The 13,637-nt window shown below is 49.4% G+C and overlaps 1 protein-coding gene across 2 annotated transcripts in view; it reads right to left on the bottom strand.

Moving 5' to 3' along the window:
* The window catches only part of LOC111154085 (ArfGAP with SH3 domain, ankyrin repeat and PH domain 2), a 168,465-nt gene that overhangs the window by 31,797 nt on the left and 123,031 nt on the right, over nucleotides 1-13,637 (bottom strand). For both annotated transcript variants that reach the window (XM_022513453.1, XM_022513452.1), the window contains exons 12-15: nucleotides 10,497-10,584; nucleotides 5,756-5,804; nucleotides 5,507-5,673; nucleotides 3,234-3,367 (exon numbers count right to left, since the gene is read on the bottom strand). In XM_022513453.1, coding sequence (XP_022369161.1) covers nucleotides 3,234-3,367; nucleotides 5,507-5,673; nucleotides 5,756-5,804; nucleotides 10,497-10,584 — 438 coding nt within the window. The remainder of the gene's footprint in view (nucleotides 1-3,233; nucleotides 3,368-5,506; nucleotides 5,674-5,755; nucleotides 5,805-10,496; nucleotides 10,585-13,637) is intronic.

A 13,637-nucleotide genomic window follows, 5' to 3' on the forward strand; every position in this document is an offset into this window, starting at 1 on the left:
CGCTGGAAAGTTACTTTCCAGGTCACCCTCTTAAAAGGGTGCGGAGCAGTTTGATCAACATTTGCTGCACAAGAACACACACCAGGACGAACAACTCAACCAAAGGGCCGGGGTTACTGCTCTGTGCCCCCTGAAGGTTCATACGCGCAGCAGACAGCAGAGCAGAATGTCCCTGTGGATTCACACGTTAGGACACGTGGATCGCTCTTCTGATAGGATTTAAAGGCATCTTGGAGAATAAGGAGAGCTCATCCTTCGCAGTTCTTACGATGTGCCAGACATAATTCTAAATACACACACAGAGACTTCTATGTGTCAAGCCTTCGGGACATTCTCTGTGCAAGCATCTGACCATCTACGCAGAACAGAACTTGTGTGCTTTAAAAAGGCTTGGACTCATACAGGCACCTGGTGGCTCCCTTGGTTAAGTGTCCGACTCATGATTTGGGAGGTCGTGATCTCAGTCAGGGTCCTGGGCTCTGTGTTGGAAGCTGCTTGAGATTCTCTCCCTCTCCCTCTGCCCTTCTGCCTATTTAAGCATGCACTCTCTCTCTCTCTAAAATAAAGCTTTAAAGAATACGTAAATAAAATCTTAAGAAGGGCTTGAACTCATGTTTTATAAATGAAGCCTAAGCCCTGACACACACCATCCATGAGCGCCTGACTTACTGGCCGAGCAGTAAAGGTTCGGGACAGGATGTCGGGCCCACCGTCCTGACACACAGTGGGTAGGGCTGGGGAGAAGCCCAACTCCTGTGAGCAGCCACTTGACTACATGGACAGAGTTGAGGGGCAAGCAGAGCGTGGGAGAGAACCTCACAAGATTCGGGGCCCTTTTCCCTCTGTTTTTCTTCTTTTTTTTTTTTTAACACAGAGAGAGAGAGAGAGAGAGAGAGAGCACAAGCAGGGGGAGAGACAGAGGCAGAAGGAGAAGCAGACTCCCTGCTGAGCAGGAAGCCCAATGTGGGGCTTGATCCTGGAACCCTGGGACCGTGACCTGAGCCCAAGGCAGGTGCTTAACTGACTGAGCCACCCAGGTGCCCCAACCCCTCTGTTTTTCTGTAACCACGAGGAAGGGTCTGGAACTACAGCAGAGGTCAGGTTCTGGAAACTCCTGCAGATACTACATAAGCAGGCTCTGCCTAACGGTTCCCCGGCAGGGCTGACAGCTGCCCAAACGTTAAACTCCTGTGAGCACATGTAGACAGAGGCCCTGGGAGAGAGAAACCGGATTTCGAACCCGGTGTCAAGCCACCTCATCGTTTCACTGAGATGTGAACGTCTTCTCTTCCACCTTTCTTGGCCTTTTCCTGATTAGTGGGCAAGAGTCTCATGAAGCGGTCAGCTTAGATTCTGGGACACAGTTAAGCAGATGTAACTGATGTGCTGGGGTCAGGCGCCCACTGGCTCACGAGAGCCATCAGTAAAATTACATCATATAAACTCACCATGACATAAATTATATTAAAGTACAGTCAAAACTCATCACTGAATCATTTTACTGCTCTGTTTCTGAAGTCACTGAGGACCACGGTGTATGAGGGGGACTCCCCATACGGGGTGCGTCACCGAGCCCCTCTCCCCCACACAGAGCCGGTAACTCATGCAGGTTACTGACGACGGCACAGATTTGACAAAAAGGCCATGGTGGGAGTATTGACATCATGTGGAGAGGATGTTCAACACTGGCTAGGCACAGGGATGGGGACAGGGACAGGAGGGATGGCAGTGATGCTTACCACATGCCAAGACTCGCCTCCGCAAAGGCCATTTAATGTTCCAGGCCACTCAGAGGTTAAGTGTGAGCTCTGGGACCAGATGAAAGGGTCCCGCCCCCGATCTTACACTTCAATAACTATATAACCTTGGGCACATTGCAACATTCTAAGCCTCAGTCCCGCCCTTGTAAAGTGGGGATAAATACCAAGGTCACTGGGCGGTCGTGAAGGGCAAATGAGCTAATATATAACGATTGCTTTGTGAAGGGCCTCATACTAAATAAGCAACTCTTATTCCCACTGTTTTGAGAAAACCAGCAATGCCGGTACAGAACTACTGGAGGTGACCAGAGAATTTGTGTTTCTCTGAAAATATATCATGGGAATCTCAAACCTATGCCACCATCACCTGCCCAGGATACAAGCCCTTGGACACACGTGGCTGTAAGACGTAGGTGTAGCACACTATGACCTTAACAATAACCCCACGGTGGAACCTAGGATACACCGCTGGAGTCTTGCCAAGTCCAGCTTAGTCCTAACCTTGAAGTCATCAGGGACATTACTAACTGGGAGACCAGAATTCACAGTCGTTTCTCCCAACTTTGTCTTTCAAGACCATCAAGGAATCCTCTGGAAAGACTGCAAGGATTTGACAAGATAGTTCAAAACGGCTTCTAAGTTCAGACACGCTGGTTCCAGAGTAGTCATCAATAAAACATACGGCCCCTTGAGAGGTATACTGACCACAGTAATTGATTTCCTGTCAAGACTACGGCTCTTTTCATTACAATCAATGGCGATCTGTAACCATCTAACGTTCACCGTCCAAGGCCCAGCTACACCAAGAGTTCCAACACTGCTTCCGACCAGCAATTACAGACTCTGAAAACAGTTCACAAAAGCTCCATTTAGGTGGCCTCAAACACCTCGTGTGATGTGCCTTTTCCTCAGCACGGCCAGTCTCAAAACTCTGGACGTTACGTGAGAGAAAGTGCCTCCCACTACCAATGTACGCTTATGTGCGTCATCGAACCACGAATGAAAGCCTTCCTTAGAAACAAAGGCAGTAAAAGCAGAGACCAGTATCTCCCCCAAAGGGCGACAGTAAGGGGCTGAGGAAGAGAGCACTGGAGGCTTGAGCCGAGTGATGACCACAGACTTGGCAGGAATCTGTGGGGGGCTCCGGGGGAACGCGTCCCTGACTGTCTCTGAGCTTCGGTCCTGCATGCGGTTAAGGAACTGGGAAGAGAGTGAGCTAGATGCCGCCACCACCCTAGTCCACGATCTTACAACTGTCGCAGCCTTCGTTTCACTTCACTTGATTCAATTAAGAACCAAGTTTTACAACAACAAGTGCCCTCCGCTTCCAGTAGCTGAGAAGGTTCTAATTGCCCAAACCCATCTGGCAAAAATCAGCTACCATCAAGCCCAGTGGAATTTCAAGAAACCAAAATAAAAACTCAGCTTTCAGCTCACTCATTTCCATTTCAAAACCAAGGATTTGAGAATTACCAGCAGCTCAGATGTTCCTAAGACATCTAACGTGAGGGACTGCATCCGGGAATAGTGAACCCCGAGCTCCCGGTGGATTCCAGAACACTCAATGCAGGTCAGGATGCCCAGATTGGTGGAAAGCCATGTAGGATCTGCCAAAGAGAACAGGGAAAATTGGAATTTGCAGTAAGTAGCGGCCCAGGGTCACGACATTTTTCCTGTAGAGTTACTGCATGTGGAGTCGGGCACGAGCGTTTTCTCAATCCTTGACCCAGCGGGAGCTCTCAGTCATCATCCACTCTGCACTAGCACCGATTCACACACAATGCTCACATGTGCACATGTCGGCTCTCCCTCCTCGTCCCATCCCTCCATTTCTTTACTCATTCTGTACTCATCTTGCCCACCCTTCCATTCATTAAGAACTTCAGGGGACAGGTGTCACGTGGAAGAACACACGGCACACAGCGCCCTCTCCTGGGCACAGGCCTTTGAGGGCTCTCCTGAACACCGACCATGCCCATCGCCAACCTCTGTCAGACTAGCAAAGGGGAGATTTAAAAAAACACCACAGTCTAGTGCTGGATAGGGAACAGATTTAAAATTTGTTTCTTCGCAAAATGCTAACAGTAATGATGGAGAACACTTACTACGTGCTGATGCCATACTCTGTGCTCAGCATACTGGGGGCAGCAGGAGGAGTTCTGATCGCAAGAGCTTCAGAAATTACAGATACTGACATAGAATTCATTTAGCAAGTACAAAAGCACCAGCGGGTGACCAGGACAGGTGTCTTCAGAAGGCTCGACAAGAAGGGCCTTGCTAGAGGGTGTGTGGGACCAGACAGCAGCCCCGCCTGTCCCGAGGCCCAAGGCCATGCTGGCCTCTGGTCACTGTGCTTCTCGGAGCAGTTACCTACCCACTGAGGCATCCTACTAAGCACTGGCTACAAAGCAGACACTCAAGATGTGCTCAACAGATGAAAGCTAGATTGTAAATAGGGCATTCAAAATAAAACCTACTCGAGCACATCATCAGAACCCGAAAGTACCACTCTCTTTGGAACGGCCTGCTGCCCTTGGAAACTCACAGCACGGAAACAGCATAACCTGGGTCACCAGATTATTGTCAAGTTCTGTTTGTAAATGTTCAAGTTATAAAACATCGTATCCATTAGGAAATACTCCTGGGCATCTGTGTTTTTCCTTCTACTCTAACGGCTGTACACCCTCTTGGCAGGTAGGAGTGCATTTCGACTGCTTTATATCAAGTTTCATGTCAGCTGTCTTGTCTCAGCATTTGCAAAGAGAAATGTACAAAGCTTTGACTTCTTTATGGGAGCATTTTCAATGTCCAAGTGCAGCACTGTCCTCATCTTTTCTTAAGAAAAAGCACGATTCACTACTTACCGCTCCTGGCCTCATCTCTTGCCAAAACATAATTTTTCCTGGGTCTCTGACCCTGAGGGAGTTCTTCAAACTACCCCGAGATATATGGCCTTTGGGGCAACAGGAACCTCCTGGCAATTCTCAACTGCCCGCTCTATTTTTGTTGTGTTCGTTTTTTGTAAGAACTTTCATAGAATAAGATGAATGAAAAGGTAACTGACCGTTCCATGATCTTTCTCATTTTGTAAATGTCCAGAAACAGCTATTCCAAAGCTCCCCTGACCTCCCAGCACCATTCCATCTTAATCAGAAGAAATCCACTCTGTAAGCTTTTAAAATGCTAGCTATTAAAATCTACGAGGATGCTCTATGTCGGTTAAAAAAAATGAAGCCCCGGAGAGGCTTCATCAAAATGCAGAAAGAAACATCTCATTTCACAGAACGTGGCACCTGGAAAGGACCCGAAAACACTCCATGCTGGTTCCGTCATCTTCCATACAGGAAAACCCAGACTTAACAAAGAAAGTGGCTCTCCTGGAGTCACACACTAGACAGAGGCTCAAAGCTGCTGCACAAGTTCTACAAAGTAGCACAAAGGGAGGGGGGAGTAAATCCCAGGAAAAGCCGCCCCCACATGGCCGCACAGCCAATACAATGAGCGGATGACCTTGGTTTCACCCGCCTTCTGTGCTTCCGTTTTCATTTCTCAAAAAGCTTTAAATCTTTTCAGCTCCATCAGGCCATCTTTGCGCGGCCCTGCTTGGCGGGGGCTGGAGGCAGGTGTCTTCCCACCCTCCCCTCCCACCGTCTGCACACAGCCCAGGATGCAGCCTCGAGCCCTGTGAATCAGAATGAGATGTGACTATACCAGAGCTAGGGGGGAGGGAGGGGGACGGGTGTCACCTGGGGCCCCACAGTCACAACACACGTCATTGCCCGTCATCCTCTGCACTTCGGAGATGATCTCCTTTGTCAGTTCCTGGACGATGTTATTTTCCCCGGTATTGTCGTCCCCCTTAAATGCATTGTTTAAAGCTTCTTCTTTGCTGTTCTGAAGCACAGACATCCATCTAGAAAAGTAATAGAAATGCTGTGTTAAATCCCCAAGGACTATGAGGTCCCTGCCCCAAGGCCCGCCTCCAAGGAACTTACATTTGACACTCCTGCTCGTCCTCCGCTTGGAAGTGGTACGTCCGGTCATCTGCGCGGCAAAAGGAGTTGGTCAGTTGCGAGCCACACGGTAATCCACACACAACTCCCGCAGGAAGCGGTTTATAATTAACCTCGGGAGTAACAGCAGCTCTCGGTGAGCCCTCCCTTGTGTCCTTCCGTGCCTTGCTTGCCCTTGCTCTCGGGGATCATGGCTTTGTCATCCCAATTCACAAACCTGCCCTGTCCTCCACTCCAGTTCCCCCAAACCGCAGCTATTCCAGGATGGAAACCATCAACAGCTTTTCAAAAGCCTGCTACAAAGCAGGCCCTCCGGAAGTAACTGTTACAACCCTCTGAATAATAAAAGCCTTCCCTCCTGAGTATCTGAGAAGTTTTCTGGCCTTCTTAGAAAGTTCCAGCAGGCTGTGGGAGGGCTGTGTTACAGGGCCCAGCAGCAGGAGGAACAGCCCAACGAAGACAGGACACGAGATCTTCAGCTCACACATAGCTGTATGCAAACACAGCCGTGTCTACACGGCCGGGCCAGACTGCTGACCCCCTGTGCACGGAGCAAAGAGGAGGGGCATGGGATGTGCTATTCCTGCGAAAAAGGCAGAAACTCAGTCCAACTGTGGGCAAGCATCAGGGAAACCCACGTTGAGGGACATTTGACCAAAAAACCCATCAATCTTCTTCAAAACAAGTATCAAGATTATGGAAGGCCAGGGCAGGCTCTGACACCGCTTCAGCCTGTAGCAGAGAAAGAGGAGGTGAAAACGGACGGCGGGACCCTCAGGGAGTCCCAGAGCACCCGTGGAAAGGCCAGTGAGACTCCTCGTGAACAGCATCAGCGATGTTAATTCCGGGTTCCCACAGAGGTAACCATGGCTGGTAACACGAATTGTGCACCACTAGACAAGCCATCGGGGGCTGGTGAGGGCTATACAAGGATTCTGTCTACAGTCAGTCCAAGACCAAAAGGAAAATTAAATTTAAAATCAAACAGAATGAAAAAAGAGAGGGGACCCAACTTCTCCAGAGAGCAGAGCAGCGACTGTCCTTAGGGACACACAGAACCCTCTGGGCCCCTCTGAATGAGCTCAGTCAGTCTTCCAGTGGTGGTCTTCACAGCCCTGGGGCAGGCTGGTCCTGAGCACGGCTCGGGGCAAGCTGGATGGAGGGACACTGAGGCCCATGGAGGGTAAGTGGCAAAGACGAACGCAGCCAGCGGCAGAGGAATCAGGGTTTTGATTGATGGTCCCATTCGCTTCTTCCCACCCAGTTCCACCCTTTTTCTGACACTAAGGGAGAGGGACAGGACTTAACAGATTCGAGTTCAGAAAAATGAACTGAATTTCAGGATTCGGATGTTAGAGGCTGAGCCACATGGAAGTGCCAGTGCTAGAAAGAGAGGGCACGGCCCCTCCACGTCTCCCACCTCCGGCCCTGATGGGAATGGCCTCATCCAGAGGCGGGACCCGGAAGGGCAGAGCCACACCCCACGCTGAGTGGGTCTAAGAGTTCTTGGAAAGCTGTGCTGGTGGCAGGTAGGGCCAGGGGCCGTGTCCTCTCAGTGAGTCGTCTCCCCGCCAGATGGGCACAGCTCAAGGAGGAGAGTCAAGGAGGCCAGGGAAGCAGCCCATTTCCTCTGACCAATGCTATATTCTGACAAGTGAGGAGCAGGGGAACAGCCTATGAAAACTCCCAAGTGAGAACTCCCTCCTACAGACACGCTCGAGATGCTCCTGAACTCAACATTTTCTAGCAGCTTCAACTCTGAAAGAGAAGAAAAGGCAAGAGAAGATGGTAGCTGGGGGCCAGGAAGGGTTGCCTCTTTCCCTGAGGCTCGAACTCCAACCGGCCACAGACCCAGCGCGTGGACCTGGAAAGACACTGGCTCCCGGTGGGTCCGTCCTATTCAGGGCGCTGACCTAGGTCACCTCCGAATTCTCCTGCACCTTCCATTCTGCCAAGGGTGACTACGTGATTGAAGACAGTGGCACAGGACTTGAATTTGCAAAGCGGGGGGGGGGGGGCAATCTGAGGGCAACAGAGCTGGACAAACTCCTGAAGGGCCAGCCTTGCCCCAGAAGCACCCTCCTTGAGGAGCCCAGGCCCAGTCAGAGCTGGCTCCGAGTGGGGAATGCCTGCTGGGGAGAGCACGGAAATGGAGGGCCCTGCAGGGAACCAACTGAACCCAGCTGTCAGTCCCTTACTCTTCCGGGTCATTTCAGGATGGCGTCCCAGGGGGAGGGTGACTCTGGGGGCCTCAGAGACCACAGCTAAAGTATCTTCCTCACTGCCCAACGTGCCACTTGACTTTTATTTCCCCAACCACCCAAACATCTCAAGAGCTCAAACGCATCTTTGTGTTACGTGTCCCACTAGCCTGGCCAGCAGGCAGGGGAGGAACAGAGAGAGTGACAGCCTCATTTCCCGAGTCAGGCACCATCAGACATGACCCTGAGCCCCAAACTTCTCCGGACGCTCAAGAAATCATCTTCACCACTTGGCAGTGTCTCCCTGGAGGACTCCTGGCCAGCTTTCAGGCTTCTCTGGGACAACCAAACCCACGCAGCACAGCGACGAAGCATTTTCGCCACAACTACTCCTAGGAGAGTAACACCTTTTGAAAACTAGGATGAAAAATTCGTGGGATTGGAATTCACTCTACCCACTGAAGAAGTGGGAAGAAGAAGAAACAAGAGCTTTTTTTTTTCAAAGAAAGACAACAGACTGGCAAATTTCCAAAAGCACCTCAAACCCAATCAGGAAGCCCTTCTGCGTGTTAGAGGTAGGAAGCCCTTGCCCAAAGACGTTTATTATACATTAGGTAGTAGAGCAAAATACTGATGGGATCTTGGCAAATGCTGGCTCACTGGAGCATTCACACGAAACCAGATTTACACAGGCCCACCTTCCCACATGTCCAAGGAATGCAATAATTCACGCCTGGTAGGGAGTGAGGCACCCTTACCATCTACTGACCCTCCTCAGGGCCTGAGCAGTATTTAAAAACGTGTAGGCTGGGAGTGCTCTGGGGTTGTTTACGAGAGTGAAATAAATGTATCTCATGATGGTGGCGGGGTAGGAGAGGGGGCCCTCAGGGGCACTGGACGGACCAGGGCAAGCGGAGGGAAGTGTTTGCCTCTGCCTCTCCGTGTGTGTGCGTGCAGCTCAGGCACGCTCCGTTAACTACTAAGTGCCCCTGAGGTCTTGAAGGGCAACATGCTGCTTACCATGAGGCACTGCTTCAGAAGAAGAATCGGCCTAAAGCCTCCTAGTGGTCCCCAGTCACTTGCTTACATCAGCTTATGCCATCAAGTTCTCTCCCTTCACGTACAACTCGATTACTCTCTGGAGGCAGGTAACCCCAGGAGCGACCTCATTTTATTTTATTTTTTTTTTAAAGATCTATTTATTTTAGAGAGCGAGCGAGCACAGGGGGTACAGGGAGAGGGAGAGAAAGAGTCTCGAGTAGACTCCCCACTGAGTGGAGACTGACGTGAGGCTCGATCTCCTGACTGTGGGATCATGATCTAAGCCAAGATTAAGAGTCAGACGCTCAACCCACAGAGCCACACAGGTGCCCCTCGATCCCACTGTAAACTATAGTCAGTCCTGCACTTTTCCACTGTCTCATGTGGATGAAGGTTCTGAGGGCAGAGAGGGGTAAACACATATGTGGCCCTCATGAGACCGAGGAGGGACATGGGGTTGAAGTAGGATAAGATCCATTTTTATCTTACAAATTAGTCTAGAATCTGAAGGACGGAACAATGCCCAAACCCTTTCCACACATCATACCACTTAAGGCTCTCCTCCAACTCAGCACAGCGCACACTACAACAGGGACAACGGGGTACGAGGGTGCAGGGCCACGGGCCTCCGTCTCCTCACCCAGAGAAGTGGAGGTGGTAATAATTCCCTCCTAAGCTTGCTGTGAGCACTAATTCATAGAGGAAGTACCTTCCTGGCCCTCAGTAATATAATCCAGCAGACATCTTAAAAAGCAGCCACATCGCACTCTGGATACTGAGGCAATTAAGACCGCGCTCACCTTCTGAAAATGCATGGTCTAGACTTTTCCTCTATAAACACAACTCTTGTGCCTAAATCCCTTAAGACCTCCTTTTGAAAGGGGATCTACCCTCTTCCTTCCCCCAGACTGTAATCCTACCACCTGAAATTGCCACAAGCAAAGGCCAATCCTGTTCCCATTATTACACACTAGTCCTTTCCTTGCTTCTTAGGGATGCTGAGTAGACACTCGTCACAACAGATGGTTCTATAGCAGTTCTTTTGTGCACGCCACAGGAAAAAAAAAAAGCATACAGAAGCAGAAAGACAAATCCTGTGGTGGGGAAGACAGACAATTTAAAAAATGAAAGTTTCCAGGTTTTTGCTGGGACCTGAGCATGTTAGCTGTCCAACATTTCGAACATCGCCCAAACCACGGAAGCCCTGACAACAGAATCGTCCTTTTTGATCGTGAAGTGAGGAGATCCAGTGTCATCTCCTAGTTTACGAGACCACGAGGAGAGCGGGGCCGCCCTCCACGTCAGCTCCTCAACGGGAGGGCCCGGCGAGCAAACAGCGAGGAGTGGAAAGAGGAAGCATGTCTGGCACTTGAAATGAAGGCATTTCTCCTTGATAATTAATTCTCTGAAACGGGACTGATGTCCGAGCAGAGAGCTAAAAATCATTTGTCTGTGGCCTAGCACCTGAGAAACACACTTACGTGAAATAAGGTCAAAACACTTTTTCTCTTCGGGGTTGGTCTTCACTTGGCAGGTTAAGAGGTTGAGCTTCGCAGGAGGCCGGTTAGCCTGTTTAAGACAGAGAAACAGGGAGATGCATGGGAAGGAGGGAAAATCACAGGGCATCGTTTCTCATTAAAATGCAGCACGAACACAGGGCGCCTGGCTGGCTCAGTCTATTAAGGGTCTGCCTTCGGCTCGGGTCATGATCACACAATCTTGAGATCGAGCTCCATGTCTGGCTCTGTGCCCAGCTGGGCTTGTCCCTCTGCCCCTCCCCCTGCCTCTGTTCTCTCTCTCTCTCTCTCTCTCTCAAATAAAATCTTTAAAAATATATATATAGCAAGAGGAGAGTTTCCACTAGTTTGCAAAGACAGCTTGCAGAAGGCAGACTACGCAGGAAGGTATAACACAGCATTCCCTTAAATCTCAGCCCCCTGAAAAGCAGCTGCCACTTCTTGTGAGGGATACTTGGTGGCTCCCCCACCCACCCGGCCAGGGGACAAGTGATGCTGGCTTTGAGGTCGATGGCAGTGGGCTCCCTGAGATCAAAATGCTCTACGGCTAATGCTCTGAGACATTCTGTCCCAACTCCTACTGATGACACAGATGGTTGGCTGGGTGACTTGGGCACCCAGCTCAATTTCTGGTGATCTTAGAAGTATCTTCCTGAGTGTAAACACTCACTTCCAAGGACAGAAATCTCATAGCACAAAAATGACAGAGAAATTATTTTCCTTACTTTTTGAAGTCACAACGGATAACAGATTGATAATCCTAAATGCTAACCATTTGTCACCTGAGTTTTAACAAAACCTGTCTAATTCACGGAAGTACCCCCAAATCCCCCAACACACTGGCAACAAAAGATCATAATACATTTTTGTCAAAGAGATGTCAAAATGGGAATTTTATTGCAATTTTAAAAACCACCATAATTAGTCCAAAAAAAAGCAAAGATCAAAGAATAGATAATTTTAGGAAAACAAAAAGTGCGAATGGTAAAATGTCTCTCAGAAATCTTGGAGAAATCTCCAAATATGAATGGGCTTATCTCACCCACCTCCTAAGCTGCTGAAGGAAAAGATCAAACAAAATGCCATATATTTCAACCTCTTATTTGCCCTACCATGGCCACCAGCCGCATTTATAGGATGCGAAAGCTTGGATTTGGGATTTGTTGAGAAACACAAATGAGCTCACATTTTGGCAGACCTGTGGGACCTTCATTCATTTATGGACCCCTTTCCACTAAACTCACAGAGGAGGTGTAAGGGAGCATAGGCTGTTAAAAAAATCCTTGCAATGGGAACAGTTTGGGTTTGATAAAAAGGAAGATGGGATAAGCAGAAGTTGGGTAAACAGGGTGGACCAGACTCTCCTGGTCGGTGGCCATTCTGGGCTCATCTCTTACATGAAATTCACTGGATATACTCTGCAGTCAGCGACGCCTCACAGAAGCCTTGGACCTTCAGAAACCAGTATTAAAAGGCTTCAAGCTCTATCCAATCCTGCAAGCTTCGACAATTCCGAGTGAAAGTACCATCAATCCAATTTTGGATCTTCACCAACAGAATTACCTGGCTCATCCCGGAACCCATACACCGAACAAAGTATTTCTCCAGCGCCAAGCGGGAGACCAGACCATGATGCAACCACGCACTTTACCACATAAAGCACGTGTCTACCCATCGCCTCCTGTGATCACACAACTGTGGATATGCATCTAGGAGACGTTCCTGACCTACTTGCAAACTGCTGGTGTCCACCGAGGCTTGGCACAGGTACTGGCATATACACAGGGCTGGTGACAGACTGGTGAACAGGATGGGCCTTACAGAGTTTGGGGGCAGCGAAGCAACACCTGAGCCAAGCAGCCCGGGCTCAGGGCACAAGCTCTTCACTGCAGCTCCTGGCCTTCCGTGGAAAGCAGAGGCCCGGGCCTGGACATACCTGTGCACACCTTTCACTGCTGCAAGGCAGCACAGCGCCCTCTAACTTGTCCTCCTTCATGTTCCCTGGGCCCCGGGGAGAGCTGCTCATTCTTACCAAGACACCTACAATCCATGACAGACTGTCCTTCACAGCGTACAAACACCACAAGGCGTGGGGAGATATTCAGTGCCTCTAGGTGAACTGGAAGAACTCTAAAGGCATGAAGGTGGCTCCAAGTTCAAAGTAACAGCTGTCAGAGCAGGTCCCCAAATCTTACAACGGCTGATCCTGCTCAGTGTCAGTCTGTTTTACATGAATAACGGTTTGCTGTTTGTCCATCCAGGTTAAGGGTTAGCTGACACCAAAGCCGTGAGGAAAAATCTAGGGGAGGAAATTTTTAAATAGAGGAAATGCTCTCCTTCCAATTCCCTCCCCAGCTGCAGGTTGGGGGAAATGGTGTCATCACGGAATTCGGCTACAGAAGAGTTCTACCTAATGCAGCAGACACCAGAGCTCTTTGAGAGCTTAATTTGAAAAGCTCTGGCTTCACAGAAAGGAAGGAGCAGGAAAGATTTTTGTATTTGACTCAAGGCACTGATTATCAGAGCTCCTCTCATTTTAATAATGCTATTCGATTTTTTCCCAATTTCTCAAGCTTAAAATAGGAAGTCTGTATTCTTCATGACTGATGATCATTAAAACTAAAAATGAGACTACCTAAGAACCAGGGGACATTTCTTCCAGTTTAAAAAGACCCCAGCCGGGCACCTGGGTGGCTCAGTGGGTTAAGCCTCTGCCTTCAGCTCAGGTCATGATCCTGGGGTCCTGGGATCGAGCCCCACATCGGGTTCTCTGCTCAGCAGGGAGCCTGCTTCCCCCTCTCTCTCCGCCTGCCTCTCTGCCTACTTGTGATCTCTCTGTCAAATGGATGAATAAAATCTTTAAAAAAAATAAAAAAATAAAAAAATAAAAAGACCCCAGCCTTTGGCAGTGTGGCAAAGGGATGCACTTGGCAAAGATGATACTCAATTAGTTATTTGGTCCCAAGGATCCCTTCTTCCCAGTGCCAGAAAACACAATTAATCTTGGCTAATGGGGAATACCAACTACGGCTTTCACTGAATTCATCCGGATGTTATCACCGTCCCTCTGCTAGAATGCAGAACACAACAGTCTTTCTTCCCAAA

This window comes from Enhydra lutris, unplaced genomic scaffold (assembly GCF_002288905.1).
Source record: "Enhydra lutris kenyoni isolate GAN:26980312 unplaced genomic scaffold, ASM228890v2 scaffoldscaffold35, whole genome shotgun sequence".
NCBI lineage: Eukaryota > Metazoa > Chordata > Mammalia > Carnivora > Mustelidae > Enhydra > Enhydra lutris.